Consider the following 22700-nt stretch of genomic DNA (forward strand, 5'->3'; position numbering starts at 1 on the left):
AATAGTAGGTGGATCTTCCTTCTTCCAATACTGTGCCACCAGTAACCTGGCAGCTGAGCTTGATGGTTTTCTTGCAGACATTTCTTTACCCAGTTAGGTAACATCATCAATGTTAGAAAGAAATTGGGTTTGTAGAGAGGAGGAGGAGGAGGAGGAGGAGGACTGTGGGATCCTTGGATTCTCTTATCTTGGTGGTTTTCTTGCAGAAGTTTCATTACCAAACTAGATAACATCATCAATGTCATCAGTGGTGGGATTCAAATAATTTAACAACTGGTTCTCTGCCCTAATGTTTTCTTCCAACAACCAGTTCACCAAACTGGTCAGAAAGTTAACAACCGGTTCTCCCGAAGTGGTGCGAACTGGCTGAATCCCACCACTGAATGTCATCTATATCAAAGTCAGGGATGTAGTGATTCTGAATGAGGTGTAGAGCCCTCTTTTTTTAATCTAAGAGTAAATGGATCCAGAAGTTCCACAGCTGGAAACGGAGGAAGCTGCTTCCTAAGGAATCATCTCCTTGGTCCAACTAATTTAGTACTGTCAACATGTAAAAAAAGATGTGGAGACTCTAGAAAGAGTGCAGAGAAGAGCAAGAAAGAGGATTAGGGGACTGGAGGCTAAAATATATGAAGAATGGTTGCAGGAACTGGGTATGTCTAGTTTAATGAAAAGAAGGACTAGGGGAGACATGATAGCAGTCTTCCAGTATCTCAGGGGCTGCCACAAAGAAGAGGGAGTCAAACTATTCTTCAAAGCACCTGAAGGCAAGGCAAGAAGCAATGGGTGGAAACTAATCAAGGAAAGAAGCAATTTAGAACTAAGGAGAAATTTCCTGACAGTGAGAACAATTAATCAGTGGAATAACTTGCCTCCAGAAATTGTAAACGCTCCAACACTGGAAGTTTTTAAGAAGAGACTGGATAACCATTTGTCTGAAGTGGTGTAGGGTTTCCTGCCTGGGCAGGGAGTTGGACTAAAAGACTTCCAAGGACCCTTCCAACTCTGCTATGCTAATCTATGCTATGCTATGCTATGCTATGCTATGCTATGCTATGCTATGCTATGCTATGCTATGCTATGCTATGCTATGCTATGCTATGCTATGCTATGCTATGCTATGCTATGCTATGCTATCATGCAAGGAATTGTCCACCAGTCCTTCTGTAAATTCCATTTTTGGTGTCTTTTTATTACATGCAAAAGCAGGTGCTTTCCCTCCTGTTGAGTTACGATCTTCAACCATTCCATCCTTCCTTCCCCGCCATTTCCTTCCCAAGTTGTCCATTATGTGCAAGTTAGATTAAAGAGAAGCAAAATTCAGTCTGGAGCTTTAGAGTATGCACTTAATGACGTGTGGATGAAGATATGTATTAAACTTCAGATAATCTATTGGGTACCCCTTGGGGGTGGAGCTGAGTAACTAGAGGAGCTAGAGCAAAAGTGAGAAGGGGATGACCATTTTATTTCTAATTTTTCAGACGCTTTTAGCAGGAATCTGGATGGATTTCTTGAATCAGTTGAAATTCAATCTAGGGTGAGATTAAGTTAATCGACAACCCATTGAACATTCCTACTGAACAGATCCTGTTGTTCTCAAGGGATTTAAAGAGACAGTTAATCTTCTAACATTAAACCAATCTTTGGTGTTGCCTTATTCTCAATCTATTCTATTCAGTCTATTCTAGGGATGCAGTGGCTCAGTGGCTAAGACGCTGAGCTTGTCGATCGAAAGGTTGGCAGTTCAGTGGTTCGAATCCCAAGTGCCACGTAACAGCAAGTAGAAAAATAGGGACCACCTTTGGTGGGAAGGTAACAGTGTTCCATGCGCCTTTGGCATTGAGTCATGCTGGCCATATGACCACGGAGATGTCTTTGGACAGCGCTGACTCTTCGGCTTTGAAACGGAGATGAGCACCGTCCCCTAGAGTTGAGAACAACCAGCACATATATGCGAAGGGAACCTTTATCTTTACCTTTATTCTCAGTCTGGTTTGTTTGTTTTTTTGAAAAAGTTTTTTTATTTTGTACACAAACAAAACATTTAATACATCAGTCATTCCTTCCATGCGACATCTCAGTGTTTCCTCCATGACTTCATCTTTTTGTTGTTTCTTCTGTCTTCATTATCACCCAATCTATTACAACATACTGTATCTCCAAAAGTACAACATTCTAATTATACCATTTTTTTACATAACTATTGATTTGCTTATCTATATCTCTTTTCTAACCAATGATAAAATTGATCCCATATCTTAAAGTATTCTGAATCCTCTCTTTCTTTAATCATCAAAGTTAATCTATTCATTTCTGCACAGTCTAAAACTTCTCCTTCTACAGGTATTTTCTTTTGCAATTTAGTGCAAAAACAACCCCTGCAGCTGTTATTACATGTATAATCAAATAAATATTCTCAGTCTGGTTATAGAGCAAGTGGATGGAACAGTCTTTCATTTGAAAAAATGACCTGCAAGTAAAAAGCTCGCAGGTCATGGAAAAGAGGAGGAACTTCTTACTTAGGGATGATGCCAGAATAAAACCCGGGGTTTTTATGAGCCAGAGTGTTATCTTCTTTTTTGTAGGACAGAAGCTGCTAGTAGTGTCCTGAGGCGAACGGCTGGCAGGGAACGCTCCTATGTCCTTTCAGCGGCAAAGAAAAGTGGAGCGTAAGTTTAAAAACAATACCATATTGCGAAGGAAGGCCACTATATTGTATGTGTCCCAGGATGAAGTTGCAGCAGTGGTGGGATTCAAAATTTTTTACTACTGGTTCTGTGGGCATAGTTTGATGGGCATGGCTTGGTGGGCATGGCAGGGGAAGGATACTGTAAAATCTCCATTCCCTCCCCACTCCAGGGGAAGAATACTGCAAAATCCCCATTTCCTCCCGATCAGCTTGGACTCGGGAGGCAGAGAATAGATGGGGGCGGGGCCAGTCAGAGGTTGTATTTACCGGTTCTCTGAACTATTCAAAATGTCCACTACCGGTTCTCCAGAACTGGTCAGAACCTCCTGAAACCCACCTCTGGGACCAACTTACAATTATGACAACGTAACATCCTGCGATCACGTTATTGCCCTATGCGACCTTCACTGCCGCATCCAACAAGCAAAATCAATGGGGAAACCAGCAGGAAATCGCCAGTGGTGACCACATGAAATTGCTCTTAACCATGGTGCAGGATTCACTTAAGGATGGCAACCGGAAGTGCTGGAATTGCTGTTGCTAAGACATGCAGTTATATGGCATCATGCTTTATGACCACATCACTTAGCGACAAAAATTCCATGCCGAATTGCCGTTGTTAACCGAGGATTGTCTGTATAGGACTGGTAACTCTTAATTCCAGGGGCAATCTAGTAGAATTGGAAGGCATTTAGAGAAGTTATTCTGATGGGACTACAGGTAGTGAGGATAGAACAAATCTCACAGCTGTAAAAAGTATGTACAATTGTATATAATACAATTATATAATGTTTGCAGATAATAATAATAGTAATAATAATAATAATAATAATAATAAATTTATTTGTCAAGCATATATAAGATAACAGGTAAAAGTATAAACATAATTTGAATACATGAAAAGAGTAAGTAAAAAAGGAATATTAGGACAGGGACGGTAGGCACCCTGGTGCATTTATGCACGCCTCTTACAGACCTCTTAGGAATGGGGTGAGGTCAACAGTAGTTTAAGGTTAAAGTTTTGGGGATTTGGGGAAGAAACCACAGAGTCAGGTAGTGCATTCCAAGCATTGACCACTCTGTTGCTGAAGTCATATTTTCTGCAATCAAGTTTGGAGCGGTTCACTTTAAGTTTGTATCTATTGTGTGCTCGTGTATTGTTGTGGTTGAAGCTGAAGTAGTCGTTGACAGGAAGGACATTGTGGCAGATAATTTTATGTACTATGCTTAGTTATGTTGCTATGAAGAAAGCAGTAGCAAAGGACACAAGCGAGGGTGCTAAAGAGGCCTATTCTTCATGGACAGCTTCAATGTTCATAGCAGATCTGGAAGTTCCACGTTGAGGAAAGTTATTAGCAGCAAAGAAGAGCAAAGATTTTGTGAAATGAAGATCAGCTATAGCAAAACTGGACAGGAAACTTAGAATAGAAAAGCTGCTGTTTTTATAGCAAGACGCATGCATTTGTAAAAGTGATTCCATTCTATTAAATAACTTTAATTCGCAAAACAATGAAACTTAGAATAGAAAAGCTGCAGTATTTATAGCAACATGTATGCCTTTGTAAAGTGATTCTATTCTATTAAATAACTTTAATTCACAAAACAATGACACTTCTAAGTTGCAAATTTTATAGCAAGACGCATGCATTTGTACAGTGATTCTATTCTATTAAATAACTATAATTCACAAAACAATGAAACTTAGAATAGAAAAGCTGCAGTATGCCTTTGACATGTATGCCTTTGTAAAGTGATTCTATTCTATTAAATAACTTTAATTCACAAAACAATGACACTTCTAAGTTGCAAATTTTATAGCAAGACACACACATTTGTAAAATGATTCTATTCTATTAAATAACTTTAGTTTGCAAAACAATGAAATTTAGGAAAGCTGCAGTTTTTATGGCAACCTGCATGCATTTGTTAAGTGATTCTATTCTATTAAATAACTTTAATTCACAAAACAACGAATGTGCTCTTCAAGGGAGACCCTGATCTTTTGAACGCAAAGGAGTTTTCATTTTTTAATATGTAATCACAATCTTGTCTGTTTGCAGAAGCCCAACGCAAGAGGTACCAGCCATTGTGGCTAAAAAGTAAGTGAGATTGTAGTCCTTGTCAGTGACGGCAGAAATGTCTTCTATTCTAACAATACAGAGGCGAGAAGAACTATATATTTTATTTGAAGGGCGTTTTCTTTTCTTGAAAGGGTTGATGTACCAAATGACTTCGGTCCACGATCCAGAAGTCAGACTGTACCTGCCTCAGCATGGTTTAACAGTCGTGGGAAAAGGTAAACAACCCATTACTCTTATTCTTGTCATTGCTATTATGATCTACCTGCTCAGCTCCATCCAGTCACCCCGACTCTCTCCCGGAGGAAGGGATTACAGAGTCATAAAAAGGGAATTTAGTTGGATTAGTAATTCCATGGTTTGTAGAGGAATCACAATACGCAAATCAACCAGACTGTTTTGGTTTTGTTGACAGCACTAACGGAGAAAGAAGAACCTCAGAGTCTCCCCAGAGTGAATCAAGGTTGGCCAATATTTCTGTGAGGACAAGGTTAGTATAATCTGCAATTTCCCTTCCCCTCCCCCATCCAATAATATGGCAATCAACCTGGCTGAAAAACATTAATTTGCTTTGAAAATTCTTTTAAACGAGAAAAGAAGTTTGAAATATTTTTATGGACAGGTAGTCAGTGTGATGGCATAATAACGCTGTTATTGACAACTTAAGTGTGCCAAATTACTTTAAAATAGTACATTACCATCCATCAAGTAAAATAATGTGTTGATTAAAGTAGCAATTAAGCTTGCAGGTGTAAACTTCGATTTCAAGGTGCTATCATGATCAGATTATAGCCACTGTAAATTACAAAAAAATATATCTCCTATGTTCAGATTCACATTACATTAAGGAAACATCCCATCACAAGGTCTCTAAAAAGATGAGAAACTCCTCTCTAGAGATTCTCCAGAGGTTGCTGAACTACATCTCCCAGCATCCTTCACTTATCTTTGCTGATTGGGGCTAATTGAAATTGTACTTTAAGCAATATCTGTGGAAGGTTCCCAGATTTTCATTTAGCAAATGCACAAAGTAGCTGAATCAAAATGTCAGGCTCAAAGAAAAATAGGTTCAGATGAATTCAAGACAGATAAGTTTTATAGCTCAGGACCATCCCTCGGAACTGACTTCAAAGCAGGGGTGAAATGCTACTGGTTCGCACTGGTTCAAGCGAACCGGTAGTAAAAAAATGCTACCGGTTTGCCCGAATCAGTATTTCCGACGATCAGTTGTGCTGCATGATTTATATTTGCTAGAAAGCAGGAAATCTTGCTTTCTGGCGAATATAAATCACGCAGCACATCTGTTTTCCCCCAGCTGTTCTACTTACTTTCTTTTTTTAAAAAACAAAACAAAACAAAACATAAAGATAAAATACATCTTTTCAAAATGAAGCATTGATCCGGTCATAAATTGATACAAATCACTAACAAATCTTAATTTTTAATTAACACAATTTAATATTTTACTCAATTATTTCTCTAAATTCTGTCTATTTAACAATGCCATTATCCCCAAAACCCATTACTTAAATCTTTAAATCCTAACCAAATATCATTTCATTTTTCTTTTTCTTTTTACTTAGATGAATGTATTTTAAAAGTATAAATCATTACAATTGTTATAAGCATTTAAACAATATTTTCACTATTGCTCCCAATATAATCATCTTCATTGCTGTTTATCCCAACATATCCTAATTTTAATTATTAATCCCAACATAATCATCTTATTTTTACCACTAATCCTAGGACAATCATCTTTATTTTAACTGTTTATCCCAACACATCATCTTCATCTGAATCATCATCTTTTACTGTTAATCCCAGCATATTCATTTTTATTTTTACTATTTAACCCAGCATAATCATTTCATTTTTACTGTTAATCCCAACATAATCCTCCTTGTTTTTGCTGTCATACCCAGCACAATCATTTTTGTTTTTTTGCTGTCGATCCCAGCATAATCATCTTAATTTTACTGTTAATCCCAGCATAATCATTTTATTTTTACTGTTGATCCCAGCTGTTCTACTTACCTTCTTAAGCCTCCTTTTCCCACACATTTGGCACACATTGCACATGCGCAATGTGCATGTATTTGGTGTGCATTGTGCATGCGTGTGCAGCATGTGTTTGGTGTGCAGTGTGCATGCGTGTGCACCACACACATTTGGCATGTACTGCACATGCGCACGCAAGAAACCGGTAGCAAACCTCGGAGGATTTCATCACGGATTCAAAGACAATCAATATGACGATCAAAAAAATAGAAGTAATACTTACATATCATAGCAACTTTAAAATAGAATAGAATAGAATAACAGAGTTGGAAGGGACCTTGGAGGTCTTCTAGTCCAACCCCCTGCCCAGGCAGGAAACCCTACCACAACTTCAGACAAATGGTTATCCAACATCTTCTTAAATTTTTCAAGTGTTGGAGCATCCACAACTTCTGCAGGCAAGTTGTTCCACTTATTAATTGTTCTAATTGTCAGGAAATTTCTCCTTAGCTCTAAATTCTCTCCCTGATTAGTTTCCACCCATTGCTTCTTGTTCTACCCTCAGGGGCTTTGGAGAATAGCTTGACTCCCTCTTCCTTGTGGCAGCCCCTGAAGTATTGGAATACTGCTATCATGTCTCTCCTAGTCCTTCTCTTCATTAAACTAGACATACCCAGTTCCTGCAACTGTTCTTCATATGTTTTAGCCTCCAGTCCCCTCATCATCTTGGTTGCTCTTCTCTGCACTCTTTCTAGAGTCTCTTTTTTACATCGTGGCGACCAAAACTGGATGCAGGATTCCAAATGTAGCCTTACCAAGGCATTATAAAGTGGTATTAACACTTCCTGTGATCTTGATTCTATCCCTCTGTTTATGCAGCCTAGAACTGTGTTGGCTTTTTTGGCAGCTGCTGCACACGGCTGGCTCATATCTAAATGGTTGTCCACTAGGACGCCAAGATCCCTCTCACAGTTACTACTATTGGTAACTTTCACCTACCAATAACTTGATCTCCACATTAAAGGTTTCTTTTTCTCTTTGCTTTTGTAGTGTTGATTCAACCACCAGCAGAAACGTGGCCTCGAAACCCTACCTTGAAACTTCATTCAACTACTCCATATCTATGGAGAGCAGGTAATGTCCATGACAAACCCCAGATCTTAGGTTTGTTGGTTTATTTAGGGAATTTTCAAGCTGCTTGTGTTGTTTCCAGTAAGATGTTATTTTGGTTAAACTGGGGGCATGTTCAAATACAGGGTCTGCTTTTTTTCAGATCAACTGAGTGTGATCCATTAGTTGCAACAGTAATTGACTGACTGGCTTGTCGCCCAAAACTGTTACTGTGGACTGAAAAAGACTGGCCAGATTTTGTGGTTTAAGGCAGGAATAGAACTCCCAAGCTTCTAGTTTTTAGCTTGGTGCCTGAACCATTAGACCAACTGGCTCTCATTCCTTAGTATCTTCATACTATCACCTCTTCAATTTCTCAGTATGTTTTTTTTTAGCTGACCTCCATGCTTTATTCAACCATAATTTGTTTCCCTTTTCCAGTAACAAGTCTGACGAGAAGTGTGAAATGAGTTCTGGACATGATTCTGTCCCCAGGATCTCTACTTCTCCAAAGAGAAGGTAAAGCTCACATGAGTCCAAACTGTTCTCTAAAGCTCTAAAGGACAAGAAGAATGGGTGGAAGCATCAAAGAGAGAGCCAAGCTGGCACAAAAGACATTCCTGACCAATTAATCAATGGAACAGCTTGCCTTTCAGAGTTACGGGTGCTCCATCTTTGGAGGCTTTCAAGAATAGACTGGACAACCATTTGATTTTGATTTGATTTGATGTTATTGAACTTCTACACCGCCCTTCTCCCAAAGGACTCAGGGCGGTGTACAGCCATATTAAAATACATATAAACCACAAAATTTAAGGACAATTTAAAAACAAATATATAAAATTTGGCCCACGAAATTAAGATCTAACAAACACCCAATTTAAAAATTCCTATTAGGTCAGGCCGGCTTGTTGGAACAGAAGGGTCTTCAGGGTGTGGCAAAAGATACGCAGGTCGGGGATCATACGAACCTCATTCCAGAGGGCTGGTGCCCCCACAGAGAAGGCTCTCCCCCTGGGTGTCGCCAGTCGACATTGTTTGGCCGACGGTACCCTGAGGAGCCCCTCTCTGTGGGAGTGTATTGACGGTGGGAGGCTATCGGCGGCAGAAGGCGATCTCGTATATACCCCGGTCCTAAGCCATGGAGCTCTTTAAAGGTGGTAACCAACACCTTGAATCGCACCCGGAAGACCACCGGGAGCCAGTGCAGCTCGCGCAGGAGAGGTGTTACATGGGTGCGCCATGTCGCTCCCATAATCACCTGTGTGGCTGCATTCTGGACCAGTTGGAGCCTCCGGGTGCTCTTCAAGGGGAGCCCCATGTAGAGACCGTTACAGTAGTTGTAACTAGGATGGCGTAAGATCTTCTGTCCTGGGCAGGGAGTTTGGAGTAGAAGACCTCCAAGGTCACTTCCAGCCCTATGAGTCTAAGACGTCAGAGTGAACTGTTACAGTCATTTCTTTTTTATATATAAACTAGCTGATAACCCGGTGTTGCCCGGGTATTTATTTATCCCAATCCTGTATTAGACAGGAAAAGGATTGGCTCAACCACTGTGGTGAGTATTAGAGACCTAGTTGCCCTGTCCAACAGCCTGGGAAAAATTCTACAGAGAACAGCCTTTGAGGTGATTATCTGCATTAGCAGGCACCTCCCCAGACAACTTGCCCTCTTTTGCTTGAAGCTGAGGGCCTAGGGTGTTTGTTTGTTTGTTTGTTTTAAAGAACCAATCCCCCTTACCAGAGGGAGCCCCCTTGTGGAGTACTGTGAAGCTGTTACCATGGCAACTCCGCTGTGCTGTACAGTAGAAGCCATTTTAAGGCACAACAGGCTGTATCTTAACAGAACTTGAATCCAAAATGCACAGTATCACTGTCAAAAGTACTGCGATTTGACTCTATAGATATAATTCATTCCTTTTCATTTCAGCGGCCCAGGCATTCCAGAGTTATGCTAGAACATACACATACAGACACACACACACACACACTGCACACTGAGCGGTGTTAGGGGTGTCTTACCCCCAGAGTATTTCTTTCCAGAGAGTAAGTCATCTGTGTACCAAGTTTGGTTGAAATTGCTCGAGGCGTTCCAGAGTTATGCTGGAACATACACACACAGAGCCATTTTTATATACATAGACTAAGGAGAAAAGGAGTAACTTGGCAGCTTTTGAAGCCTCAGTTATGAACATGAATGTCCCATGAAACAGACTATAGATGGCAAGATCAGGACAGGACATTGGTGGGACTTCTATTGCTCACTGAAGAACGTGCAATGGATTCATGTGGAGTTTTCTGAATTTCAAGGCTGGCAATAGGTTTCTTCAGAATGCCAGGCACATAAAATGGGCGGGGCTTCCGTTGCACAGTGACAGGTTGAGGTCTTAACTATTTTGATGCCCCTCCCCCTTCTCTATGGAGTTATTGGTCAGTTGAGGATTTTAGGAAGGAAGTAGAAAGGATGAAGAAATGTTTTCTTTATTTTTTAAATATAACTTTTATCAATGTATAAAATACAAAGAAAAATTAAAAAAAGGAAATTAAGGGAAGGAAAAAGAAAAGGGGAAAGAAATTATGAGGTATAAAGGAAGAAAGAAAAAAATGACTCTTTTTAGCACAGTACGAGATAATATTACAACCTCAATCTTTTACTTTTACACATTTGTAATAGTACTATTCATTATGTTGTCACTATAACAACAAATCTATCTAATCGGCAAAACTAAAGTCAACATTGTATTATTTTTTTGTTTTCACCACAAGCACAAAATCCAGAAGGGATATCCAAATTTTAAAAAAACCATCAATATATTCTCCTCTTTAAATAGAACGATCGATTTCACCATTGTGGCTTTATCTTCCTTGTTGAAAAACTATGTATTTCTATTTGCACTTAATAAGCTTTATAAACTATCACCATGTCTATTAATAAAATTCACTGTATTCTTTCAGCTTCTTTAACCTTAAGGGAGGGGGGGGAATCATTCATTTTAAAGCACTACGCTTTTCTTTAAAAACATTTCTAAAATTAAAACATTCTAATACGTGTTTTCCAACATCACTTGTTTTCTAACCACAGCGAGAAGAATGAAATGCAGAGTCACACATTTTTTGACAAGTAAGCTCTTTTCCAAAGAACACTTTGGTTTGATGGTTAGCGATGTTCAAAATGTTTAGTGCTGTAGCCCTTCTCAACATGAAGCTTCATTAAATTTAAGGCAGTTTCCAGCAAATATTTTTTGCAGGAATTTTGAGTGGCAAATGGGAAACAACCATACTTCTCTGATGCTGTCCCCAGACATAAAGCTATGGTTGTTTCTTTGGAAAAATGGGAAAGGAAGGAAGGAAGGAAGGAAGGAAGGAAGGAAGGAAGGGGGAGGGAGGAAGGGAAGGAAGGAAGGAAGGAAGGAAAAAAGAAAGAGGGAGGGAGAGAGGAAGGGAAGGAAGGAAGGAAAGAAGGAAGGAAGAGGGAGGGAAGAAGGGAAGGAAGGAAGGAAAGAAGAGGGAGGGAGGAAGGGAAGGAAGGAAGGAAAGAAGGAAGGAAGAGGGAGGGAGGGAAGGAAAGAAGGAAGGAAGAGGGAGGGAGGGAGGGAGGGAGGGAAGGAAGGAAGGAAAGAAAAAAGGAAAGAAGGAAGGAAGGGAAGGAAGGAAGGGAAGAAGGAAGGAAGGAAAGAAAAAAGGAAGGGAGGGAGGGAGGGGGAGGGAGGGAGGGAGGAAGGGAGGAAGGAAAGGAAGGGAGGAAAGAAGGAAGGAAGAGGGAGGGAAGAAGGGAAGGAAGGAAGGAAGGAAGGAAAGGAAGGAAGGAAAGAAAGAGGGAGGGGAGAGAGAGAGAGAGAGAGGAAGAGAGAGAGAATGTTCAATTACCATCTCCCACACCAGTTTATATAGTTTTTATCTTTTACTATTGTAAGTTACCTTGAAGTAAGATGGGTGGCAATAAATTTTACAAACAAATAAACAAACAAATAAAAAGGAGAAACAGGATCTTCATGGTAGACAATTCTTTTTTTTTTTTCAACAGATCTGCCCTGGAGCACAAACATGACGTCTCCAATGGAGAAAGAAAACTTAAGGATCCGGACTCAAAAGCTGCAGAATTCTGCTATCATCAGCCAGCCACAGAAAAGTAAGAATTCAGGGAGATTCTCAGCATTCAGAAAACCAAGATTATGCCACAAGAATCATTCCAAGTAACGACAGATAAGATAATCCTTGCCTTAGTCCCAACAAGCATGTCCGTTAAATATCTATTTTGAGTTTTCCAAAGTTCTTGGAGGCAGAACAAACACAGGGGTGCTAGACCTGATGGCCTTGCTAGCTGAGGATAATGGGACCTGTAGGCCCAGAAAATTGACCAGCGCTGGCTTGGAGGAACGGTGCTATAAATAATTCCTCAAAAATCAATAACATCCTTGCTTTACGGGAACAACAAAACATAAAACAAATATATTTAGTGTAGGGCTTATGACTCCATGGAAACATATCCAAAAAAAGGTGATTTCATTGACTGTCAGATCCGTGTATCTGCCATTCTTTGTGGAAGAAGTGGGGGATTTGGATTTGTCACATTTAGTTCTCTTTCCTATGTATCCTAAGTATCCAATTTCCTGCCTGGTCCTCTTTGTATAAACTTTAACCTGGTTTATAACTGTTGCCTGGTGCCAGAAATGCCTGGAGAATTCTCACCTCTGGGGAAATGAGAGGGGAGGGGGGCGTGTGGATTGCAAGATAGCCCTGAGAAGCTCTTCTTATCTGCTTCTCAGAGAGGCCGGTACGATATCATCTTCACACCAGCAGATTGGTGGGAATCCACATCAGACGGTGGGGTGGGATTCCTAATTCCCTTTATCCTGGACTGCATGCCCTGAGGGGCCTCAGAGCCTGCTTTGAATTTTGACTTGCTTTCATCCCTTTTCAATAAAAAGGTTCCTTTTGAAATACAAAGTTTTCAAGAGTTCGTACTTTCTTGGAAGGGGGGAAAGGCTGGTCCTTACAGACTGTGCATTTTAATTAATCTTCCTGTTTAGTTTTCAAAAGTAAGAATGGTTTCTCTATACATAGGCTTACAAACTAATACACATACCCAGATAGAGAGAGACACAGAGAGAGAGTCAGAAAGAGAGACAGAGAGACAGAAAGAGAGAGTGTGTGACACACAGAGAGACACACAGAGAGAAACAGAGAGAGGCAGACAGAGAGACAGAGAGACACAGACACACACACACACAGAATGACACAGAGAGACACACACAGAGAGAGATAGAGAGACAGAAAGAGAGAGAGAGTGACACACAGAGACACACAGAGAGAAACAGAGAGAGGCAGACAGACAGAGAGAGAGAGAGAGACAGAGACAGAGACAGAGACAGAGACAGAGAGAGACAGAGTGACACACAGAGAGACACAGAGAGACAGAGAGACAGAAAGAGAGAGAGAGACAGAGTGACACAGAGAGACACACACAGAGAGAGACAGAGAGACAGAAAGAGAGAGAGACAGAGAGAGAGAGAGGCAGACAGAGACAGAAAGAGAGAGAGACAGACACACAGAGAGACAGAGAGAGAGAGAGGCACACAGAGACAGAAAGAGAGAGAGACAGACACACAGAGAGACACACAGAGAGAGAGGCACACAGAGACAGAAAGAGAGAGAGACAGACACACAGAGAGACAGAGAGAGAGAGAGAGGCAGACAGAGAGACAGAAAGAGAGAGAGACAGAGACAGAGACACACACAGAGAGAGACAGAGAGAGGCAGAGAGAGGCAGGGAGAGAGACAGACAGAAAGAGAAAGAGAAATGGAGAGAGAGAGAGAGGGAGAGGGAGAGAGAGGGAGAGAGAGAGAGAGAGAGGAAAAAGGGATGAGGAGGGAAGAGAAAAGCAACCAAATTCAGGTTTTCTTCACTGACACGTCCAATTCTTCATCTATACTGAACAATCTCTTTTTGTCTTCCTTTTTCACCAGGGAAAACACTGACGTATCCCCAGGAATGGGGTACAGGACATCCCCTCACCTGGACAACAACGAGGGTTTTGACTCAAAAAGGTACGGAGAAGAAAGGGGGAAAATATCTGAGGACCCTGCCACTAGAATGCTACAAAAAAGATTTGTATTGCAAGTCCTCGATTTAACGACCACAACTGAGCCCAAAATTTCCACTGTTAAGCAAGGCCGTTGTTAAGAGAGTTTTGCCCCATGTTACCACCTTTTTGCCACGGTTGTTAAGCAAATCACTTGCAGTTCTTAAGCAAAACATGCAGTCATTCAGCGAATCTGGCTTCCAACATCGTTTTTGTCAGAAACTGTATTGGAAGGTTACGAATGGTGGTTGCATGACGTCACGAGAGTGAAACTGTCATAAATACATGCCAGTTGCCAAGCAAATTTTGATCATGTGACTGTGAAGATACTACAGTGGTTGTAAGTGTGAAAACTGATCATAAATCACTGTTTTCAATGCCGTTGTAACTTCAACCAATCACTAAACGCATGGTTGCAAGTCAAAGGCTACCTGTAACACCTTGATGAAAACACGCCTGTCCAGAGGTGGATTTCAGCAGGTTCTGACCAGTTCTGGAGAACCGGTAACAGAAATTTTGAGTAGTTCGGAGAACCGGTAGTAAAAATTCTGACTGGCCCCACCCCCATCTATGCTCTGCCTCCCAAGTCCCAGCTGATCGGGAGGAAATGGGGATTTTACAGTATCCTTCCCCTGGAGTGGGGTGGGAATGGAGATTTTATAGTATCCTTCCCCTGCCACACCCACCAAGCCACACCCACCAAGCCATGCCACGCCCACCAAGCCACGTCCACAGAACCGGTAGTAAGACAATTTTAAACCCACCACTGTGCCTGTCATTCCATTTTGAATGAATCACAGAAGGCTGCAAGGTAAAAAAAAGAAAATAATAATAATGTGTGACTTTTTGTGGCCATTTAATGTTAAAAGCATTTATAAAGCACAAATGAAAAAGAATAAAAAAATCTCCAATAAAATTGGAGGTTGCAGGAAAAAGGCCTGGGAACACTATGCAGCAAAGTTTAAGAGGAACAGATTTGCCAATATTCTTATTTTTGTGAAGTCCTTGGTGCTCTCAGAGTTTGGTTGGTTTTTTTGCAGGCCTTTCATTACCATACTAGGTAACATCATCAGTGCTAGTCTGATTAGCTAGGTGAGCATCAAGGACTCCGCAGTTCAACCCTGAGCTACAAATATTCTCTTCTATGGGGGGGGATTTTATTTTATTTTTTCAGGTCTGAGCTACAGCCTGGAGAAAATAGTCTGAGTACCACTGGAATCCAGTGTGAACTTCTAAGTAGTCCCAAGAGGGAGGAATCAGATGTGGAGATTTCCAGGTGAATTTTGGATTCAGTAAAAATAAGAAAAACTGACTTGAGAATAGCAAAATGTTGTGTACAACATGTAAAATTTGGGGCAAAGGATTCCTGCTGGTTGAAATGAGGTACAATGTGATCATTTTTTTGCTGCAAACTACAAGTAAAGGTAAAGGTTCCTCTGCACATATGTGCTAGTCGTTCCTGACTCTAGGGGACGGTGCTCATCTCCGTTTTAAAGCCGAAGAGCCAGCGCTGTCCGAAGACGTCTCCGTGGTCACGTGGCCGGCATGACTAAACGCCAAAGGCGCACGGAACGCTGTTACCTTCCCACCAAAGGAGGTCCCTATTTTTCTACTTGCATTTTTTTATGTGCTTTCGAACTGCTAGGTTGGCAGAAGCTGGAACAAGTAACAGGAGCTCACCCCATTATGCGGCACTAGGGATTCGAACCTCTGAACTGCCGACCTTCTGATCGACAAGCTCAGCGTCTTAGCCATTGAGCCACCGCCTCCCTAAATTACAAGTAGTCCTTATTTAATTATGGTAATTGGGACCATCGTAATGCCATCATTAAGCGAGGATCATACTGGGTTCTTAAGCGATGATCTCGTGGGATCCTTCTGACTTCCTGCTGGCTTCCACATGGATTTTGCTTCTGGGAAGCCAGTTGACACAAATCACAAATCGTGTGATTGTGGGACTCTGCGGTGCTCAGAAATCTAGGCTGGTTGCCGAATGCTCCAATTGCAATCATATGACCACAGGAGCGATGCCAATAGTCCCAGTTTCAAAGACTGGTCATAAGTACCACTTATTCCATGTCATCGTAAGTTTGAACAGCCTCTGAATGAGCGTCATCAAGAAAGGACTACCTGTAGAACTTCCTGTCCTCTCTTTGGCAGGAACAGAAGACCTTTTGATGCATCTGCCATACCTGTTTCTGCTCAAATGAGAACCACTGGAAGGGTTATAGTATAGAGTCTCCTGCTTAAGCAGGGGGCTGGACTAGAAGACCTCCAAGGTCCCTTCCAGCTCTATTCTGATTGATTTTTTTTTTTAAATTTGATTTATATGCTGCCCTTCTCCGGAGACTCAGGGCGGCTTACAATGTGCTAAGCAATATCCTTCATCCTTTTGTATATTTATACAAAGTCAGCTTATTGCCCCCACAACTGGGTCCTCAATTTACCTACCTTAGAAAGGATGGAAGGCTGAGTCAACCTTGAGCCTGGCGAGATTCGAACCTGCAGTAATTGCAGGCAGCTGGTCTTAATAACAGGGTGCTTTAGACCACTGTACTATCAAGGCTCTTGGTAGGATTGATTGATTGATTGGTTGGTTGGTTTTTGATAGCAGAAGTAAATAGACATTCTCTTTTCTTCCTTGGCAGGTACAGTTCCTTTGCTACAGAGAATAGAATTACCTCCCCGCAGTACCAGTACAGAGATCAGAGATCAGATGAAGATTCAGACAGGTAAGGAACTGGCCTTCAGCTGCTGACACCTTGGTGAGACACTGAGCAATTGTCCTGCTTTATTTTACATTTCCTGCCTGTCCTCCTTCAACTCAAGGAAAGCAGATTTGGCTTTGAAATCTCTTTCAAAGAATAGAATAGAATTCTTTATTGGCCAAGTGTGATTGGACACACAAGGAATTTGTCTTTGGTGCATATGCTCTCAATGTACATAAAAGAAAAGATACATTCGTCAAGAGTCATAAGGTACAACACTTAATGATAGTCATAGGGTACAAATAAGCAATCAAATCATATTAGGAAACAGTCAATATAAATTGTAAGGATACCAGCAATAAGGTTACAATCATACAGTCCTAAGTGGGAGGAGATACCATATCAGGGTATGGATGGACCATTATCTGCTGTTAATGATTGTTCCTCGCTTTCATTTCTGTGTCTCAGACTGTGTTGTCACTGGGACACAAACTACTGAACAGAGAGAGGAAACAATCTAATACATTGGAAAGCATATGTTGAATTGGGACTGTACATGATTTTAAAACCCTATTTCATCTTCCTGGTGAGGATACATTTTTCTTTTTCTTAATCCACGGTGATTCTTAGCTCATTGCAACAATCACCTGTGTCAAACCTGACTCGATTCCATAGTTGCCTGGAATCGGTTAAAACAGGTTGTGCAGTTGTCAACCTGGAGATAGAGTTCTGGGCCACATTTAGCTGCACACTCGCTTTAGGTGGGTTTAAGTTGTAGCCTGGTACAAGATTGTGGCTTTTGCTGAGGGTGGATTATTCTGCGTGGGCTCTCACACCAAATAGAGTGTTAGGTAGGTCTTTGGCATAGATACCCCCACAGAGGTGGGGGTTTGTTGTTGTTAGTTGAGAAGTTGTGTCTGACCCATCGCGACCCCATGGACAACGTTCCTCCAGGCTTTCCTATCCTCTACCATCCTCTGGAGTCCATTTAAACCAGGGGTTGACAACCTTAAACATTCAAAGAACCACAAAGCTTTGTAACCGGAAGCCCCCATTCAATTCTGGAGCTGACCGGAAGTCTGGTTCCCCCACCATAATCTCCTCCTAGCACAGCATCCTTTTTCCGCTACCTCTCCTAACCGAAAGCTTTATCAATTGTGGAGCTGACCAGCAACAGGGAGCTGCAGCAGAGGGATGAAAGAGCCACATTTAACTCCTGATTTAAGATCATGCCGACTGCTTCAGTGACTCCATCCAGCCACCTCATTCTCTGCCGTCCCCTTCTTCTTTTGTCCTCAATCGTTCCCAGCATGAGGCTCTTCTCCAGTGAGTCCTTCCTTCTCATTAGGTGGCCAAAGTATTTGAGTTTCATCTTCAGGATCTGGCCTTCTAAGGAGCAGTCAGGGTTGATCTCCTCTAGGACTGACCGGTTGGATCACCTTGCAGTCCGAGGGACTCACAGGAGTCTTCTCCAGCACCAGAGTTCAAAGGCCTCCATTCTTTGATGCTCAGCCTTTCTAACTTTCACAGCCCTACATTGCAACTGGGAAAACCATCGCCTTGACTATTCGCACATTTGGTGGCAGGGTGATGTCTCTGCTTTGGGATGGGAGTAGGTGGGGGTAGCAAGTGACAAAACACATGTTGGGATGCCACAAGGCATGTTTTATCATTTGGTGTCATTGTGGTTAGGAATGGACAGCTATGATCTTAAGTAAAAGAAATGGAGAGATAGCTTCCTTATTATCAGGAATGTGCTTGCCATTTTGCTTGGTGGTTTCAGGTTCAGTTCCTTGATGGTCTAGCTTAAAAGCACTGGATGGCTCAGCACACTATTTCTCTATCCTTCAGTTTTAGTTTGGGGGGGGTTCCCTATTCTTAGTTCTCATCTTCCTCCTCTCTTTTCTTCTCTTCTTCTTCTAGTTTAGATTTTAGATCTGCAAGGAGAGGTTTCTAAATCAAACCTTGTTTCCTACTTGTATAACTTTTGCAAACTGTAAGATTCTTCAACTCGATAACATCTCTGTATTAGAAAAAAGTCTTGGAGTCTCAATATATTTAAGTTTTAGTATTTCAGATTAAGTCATCTTTTTCTTTTCTTAAAGGGAATGCCTAGATTATACCAAAATCTGAAATTATTCATGGATAGAGGGTGCCAAATGTTAGAATTAAAAATATCCACACCCTTCTGAGAGTGACGCACAAAACCAGGTTTACTATTAGAAGGGTATTCACATACCTTGTAAAGTTTCACTAACAGATAATAGGAAGTTATTCTACAATGCCTTTTTGTCAATTGATGCATCCTTTTTCTGGCATATTCACTTTTATGTTCTTGGTAGTCAGTGAATTGTTCTAAGCAATTTGGCTGTTGTACAGCATCAAGAATGTTTTTTCTTCTCTTGCATTGAGTTACATTTTTGTTTCATCATGGTGTCCAATCCCTTTAGAACCTGAAATTAATTATACTTTAGAGAACTTTGTTATCTTGATGATTATAGATCATGGTTTATCCTGAACAGGAGATGCCCAAAGAGCATTCTCTTTGCCAGTTGATCATAAGCATCTCCTCGTTAGAATAATTTTAATTGTGTCCTTCTTTCTTTTTTTTTTTTTTTTTTTAATTAGATTTTATTATAACATATAGTAATACAATCGGTACATTTTCGGTTCATTGGTGCAGTTATATACATATATACATCTGCATACATTATTGCTTGTCTTTTGTTGATATTGTTTCTTGGAGCTAGATTTAATTTCAAACACTTAAAAATAATAGTGCTCAGCTCCCTAAGACTAAATCTAATACTATTCATATAGATTTTGTTAATTAGTTAAAATTTAATCTCTATTACCTTCTTTATTTCTTTCCCCCATCCATTCGTACCACATGTCCCACACGCTATAAAATTCTGAATCTTCTCTGTCATTAATTTCTGAAGTCAATTTGTTCATTTCGGCGCACTCCAATATTTTTCCAATAACATGTTCTTGAGGTGGTATTTGTTTTTCTTTCCAATACTGGGCAAAGGAAATAATAAAAGAAAATTTTGATTTTGACCCAAAAGCTTTTCTCCTGGGAATTTTGAAAACTGAATATGCAAAAAAGAAAAAGTATTTAATTATACATATTCTGACAGCCGCTAGAATTTCCTGTGTCCTTCTTTCTTTTTGATCGAAAAACTAACCTCATTTTCACTGTCAATTGAGCTATGTTACAAAGAAGTATGATAAGGCATGTTTTTAAGACTGAATGTATGATATTTATTATGCATTGTTTATCCATCTCTCCTCCTCATTTCTTATTTTCTGCCCCCACCTCCAAGTTCTTCCCAATGGATTTTTGGGGTTCTAGGTTCCTCAGCAACCATGCTGTAGCTTTTATCTTCTTCCTCTCGAGTTTTTTTTCAAACATCCAAATATTTTTGAGTTGATATTTGAAGAATTATTTTATAGTGAACACATTTCATGAGAAGTAACTCATGAAATGGCCTACTTACATTCCTATCAATGATTTTCTGGAGTCATTTCTAGAGTTTGTTTTTCTTCTTAGGGTGTTTTCATGTTCTCTTTCCTTTAATATATTCTTCTTCATCGGAATTCTGAGCATATTACTTGGATGCTAGAGCCTTTGACTTCTAATAACTAACTCCCAAGTAGATATGGTTAGGATTGGAATCTTGGTTGCTTTTTCCATCCTTGTTAGCATTGTTAATAGTTTGTCATTTTGCAAACTATTTGAAAATGGCTTCGTCGAACCCCAGGCAGATGTGGTGGGTTTTCCTTTCCACTCACCCTCTTTACATCTGGAGGATGCCACTTATTCCCAGATGCTTATTCCCAGAAATCTTCCATGTTTATGAATTACCTAAACTGGTAATTCATAAACCGGAAAGAAACTTTCTAACCAACTGTCCTCTGAGAGAGAGAGAGAGACAGGATATCTTGGGAGGGACTGACCTACTTTTAGCATGTTAGAGCAATCACAGAAAACCCAATTTACAATCCTCCCTGTGTTGGACATTGGTCTCAGGATTTTTTCACATCCGGATCGCCAAGCTGGCCATTTTATCAGATCTTCCAAGTCTAGGAATGGAACAAACAGGAACAACCAACTTTACAACCGCAGAATGTTCGGATTCAACAACGGAATAGCATCCCACTTGTACAACCAACCATTCCACAGCAGAAGGTAATCACTGGAGATCAAATGAAGCGGGCCATTTGTAGGGATGAGAAGATGGCCCGATGCAATGGTGGGATTCAAATAATTCAACAACTGGTTCTCTGCCCTAATGAAACAAAGCAACATATACTGTATGTTGTGGAAATGCATGCATGCATAGACAGACACGTATATTTGAGATTCTGATTTCCATCATAGGAAAAATCTGATCAAAAGCCACTCTAGAATTATAAATTCTAGCGTTCTAGAATTTGACAGCTTTCTCTAATTTGGACATCCAGTCAGAGCAACATTGTTGAAATGCTGAGTGCCAAATCTGGGGAAGGCATCATCATTATTATGGTTCATTGCACAGTCAGCCAGATGTTCAGCCTGGATTTGGCATTTCTGTCTACTTATCGAGTCCTTTCCAAGGACCTGGGATAGGCAGATGTGGTTGTTTGATGGTGTTCAAGGTATTGTTGCAGGATGTAAGCTGTTCCAAGTAAAGGCAACTAGTGCAATTGACTGATGACTGAATTTGTCAATGCCAATGGTGTTCAAGTGGTGCTCCAGTTGTTTTGGGATTGCACCCAAGGGCCTATTCCTATTGATGCCACCTACCGTATTTAATAGTATCAGTAGTAGTAGTACTGTATGCTGCCTAACATGCAGGGACTCTAGGTGATTTTCAATTGTTAAAAATGTTTAAAACAAACATAAACATTACAAAATACAAAAATACCCCAAGACCAGGTTCCAGCAGGTTCTGACAGGTTCTGGAGAACCGGTAGCGGAAATTTTGAGCAGTTCGTAGAACCGGTAGTGGAAATTTTGAGTAGTTCATTGAACTGGTAGCGGAAATTTTGAGTAGTTCGGAGAACCGGTAGCAGACATTTTGAGTAGTTCGGCGAACCGATAGCAGAAATTTTGAGTAGTTCGGAGAACCGGTAGCGGAAATTTTGAGTAGTTCGGAGAACTGGTACCGGAAATTTTGAATAATTTGGAGAACCGGTAGTAGAAATTTTGAGTAGTTTGGAGACCCGGTAGCAGAAATTTTGAGTAGTTCGGAGAACTGGTAGCAGAAATTTTGAGTAGTTCTGAGAACCGGCAAATACCACCTCTGGTTGGCCCCAGAGTGGGGTGAGAATGGAGATTTTGCAATATTCTTCCCCCAGGAGTGAGGAGGGAATGGGTATTTTGCAGTATCCTCCCCCTGCAGTGGGATGGAAATGGTGATTTTGCAGTATCCTTCCCCTGCCATGCCCACCAAGCGCCGCCCACCAAGCCACAGCACGCCCACCAAGCCACGCCCACAGAACCGGTAGTAAAAAAAAATTGGATTTCACCACCGCCCAAGACAAAGGATCAGAGAAGGCAAAGAACAGAAATCCAGGAGGGAACAAGGAAAGGAAGAAGGGAGTTTCCAACCACCATTACGGTGATCAGCACAACAAAGATAATAAAATTTTGAAGCAAAATGGTTAAGCTTTTGCGTGTTCCAACTCCTCTGATATTTATCAAAGGCTAAGATAGCCAAATTGTAGATTATGAAGAGTAATGAATGAAAACATTTCAAACCACGCGTAGTTTTAAGGTGTGTAATCTAAATGTCCAGAAGCCGATCCAGAAACAGTCTAGTGTCATTGTATTTTAGTAAATGACAAATCACAAAAGTTTTAACTATCATATAAAGAGAGGTGGGCTTCACATACTGTAGCAACCGGTTAGGAAAGCACCGGAAAGGTAAGCGTGTGTGTGCGCATGCTTGCTTCGCTTGCATGTGTGCCATCCATGCATGCATGTGATGTCAAAAATGTGGCAATTCGCTCACACATGCTATCCACACATGTGTGCAGTGTCAAAA

At 40.8% G+C, this 22700-nt stretch overlaps 1 protein-coding gene across 1 annotated transcript in view; it reads left to right on the plus strand.

Moving 5' to 3' along the window:
* Window positions 1-22700, plus strand: part of ZNF185 (zinc finger protein 185 with LIM domain) — a 67484-nt gene that overhangs the window by 33003 nt on the left and 11781 nt on the right. The window contains exons 9-19 of the mRNA XM_070951937.1: window positions 2586-2669; window positions 4750-4788; window positions 4902-4985; window positions 5183-5257; window positions 7819-7902; window positions 8320-8397; window positions 10960-10998; window positions 11902-12006; window positions 13845-13925; window positions 15135-15236; window positions 16609-16692. Of these exons, the coding sequence (XP_070808038.1) occupies window positions 2586-2669; window positions 4750-4788; window positions 4902-4985; window positions 5183-5257; window positions 7819-7902; window positions 8320-8397; window positions 10960-10998; window positions 11902-12006; window positions 13845-13925; window positions 15135-15236; window positions 16609-16692 (855 nt within the window). The remainder of the gene's footprint in view (window positions 1-2585; window positions 2670-4749; window positions 4789-4901; window positions 4986-5182; window positions 5258-7818; window positions 7903-8319; window positions 8398-10959; window positions 10999-11901; window positions 12007-13844; window positions 13926-15134; window positions 15237-16608; window positions 16693-22700) is intronic.

The sequence above is a fragment of the Pituophis catenifer genome, unplaced genomic scaffold (assembly GCF_029215685.1).
Source record: "Pituophis catenifer annectens isolate HBS135680 unplaced genomic scaffold, rPitCat1.0.hap2 SCAF_11, whole genome shotgun sequence".
In the NCBI taxonomy this organism is placed as follows: domain Eukaryota; kingdom Metazoa; phylum Chordata; class Lepidosauria; order Squamata; family Colubridae; genus Pituophis; species Pituophis catenifer.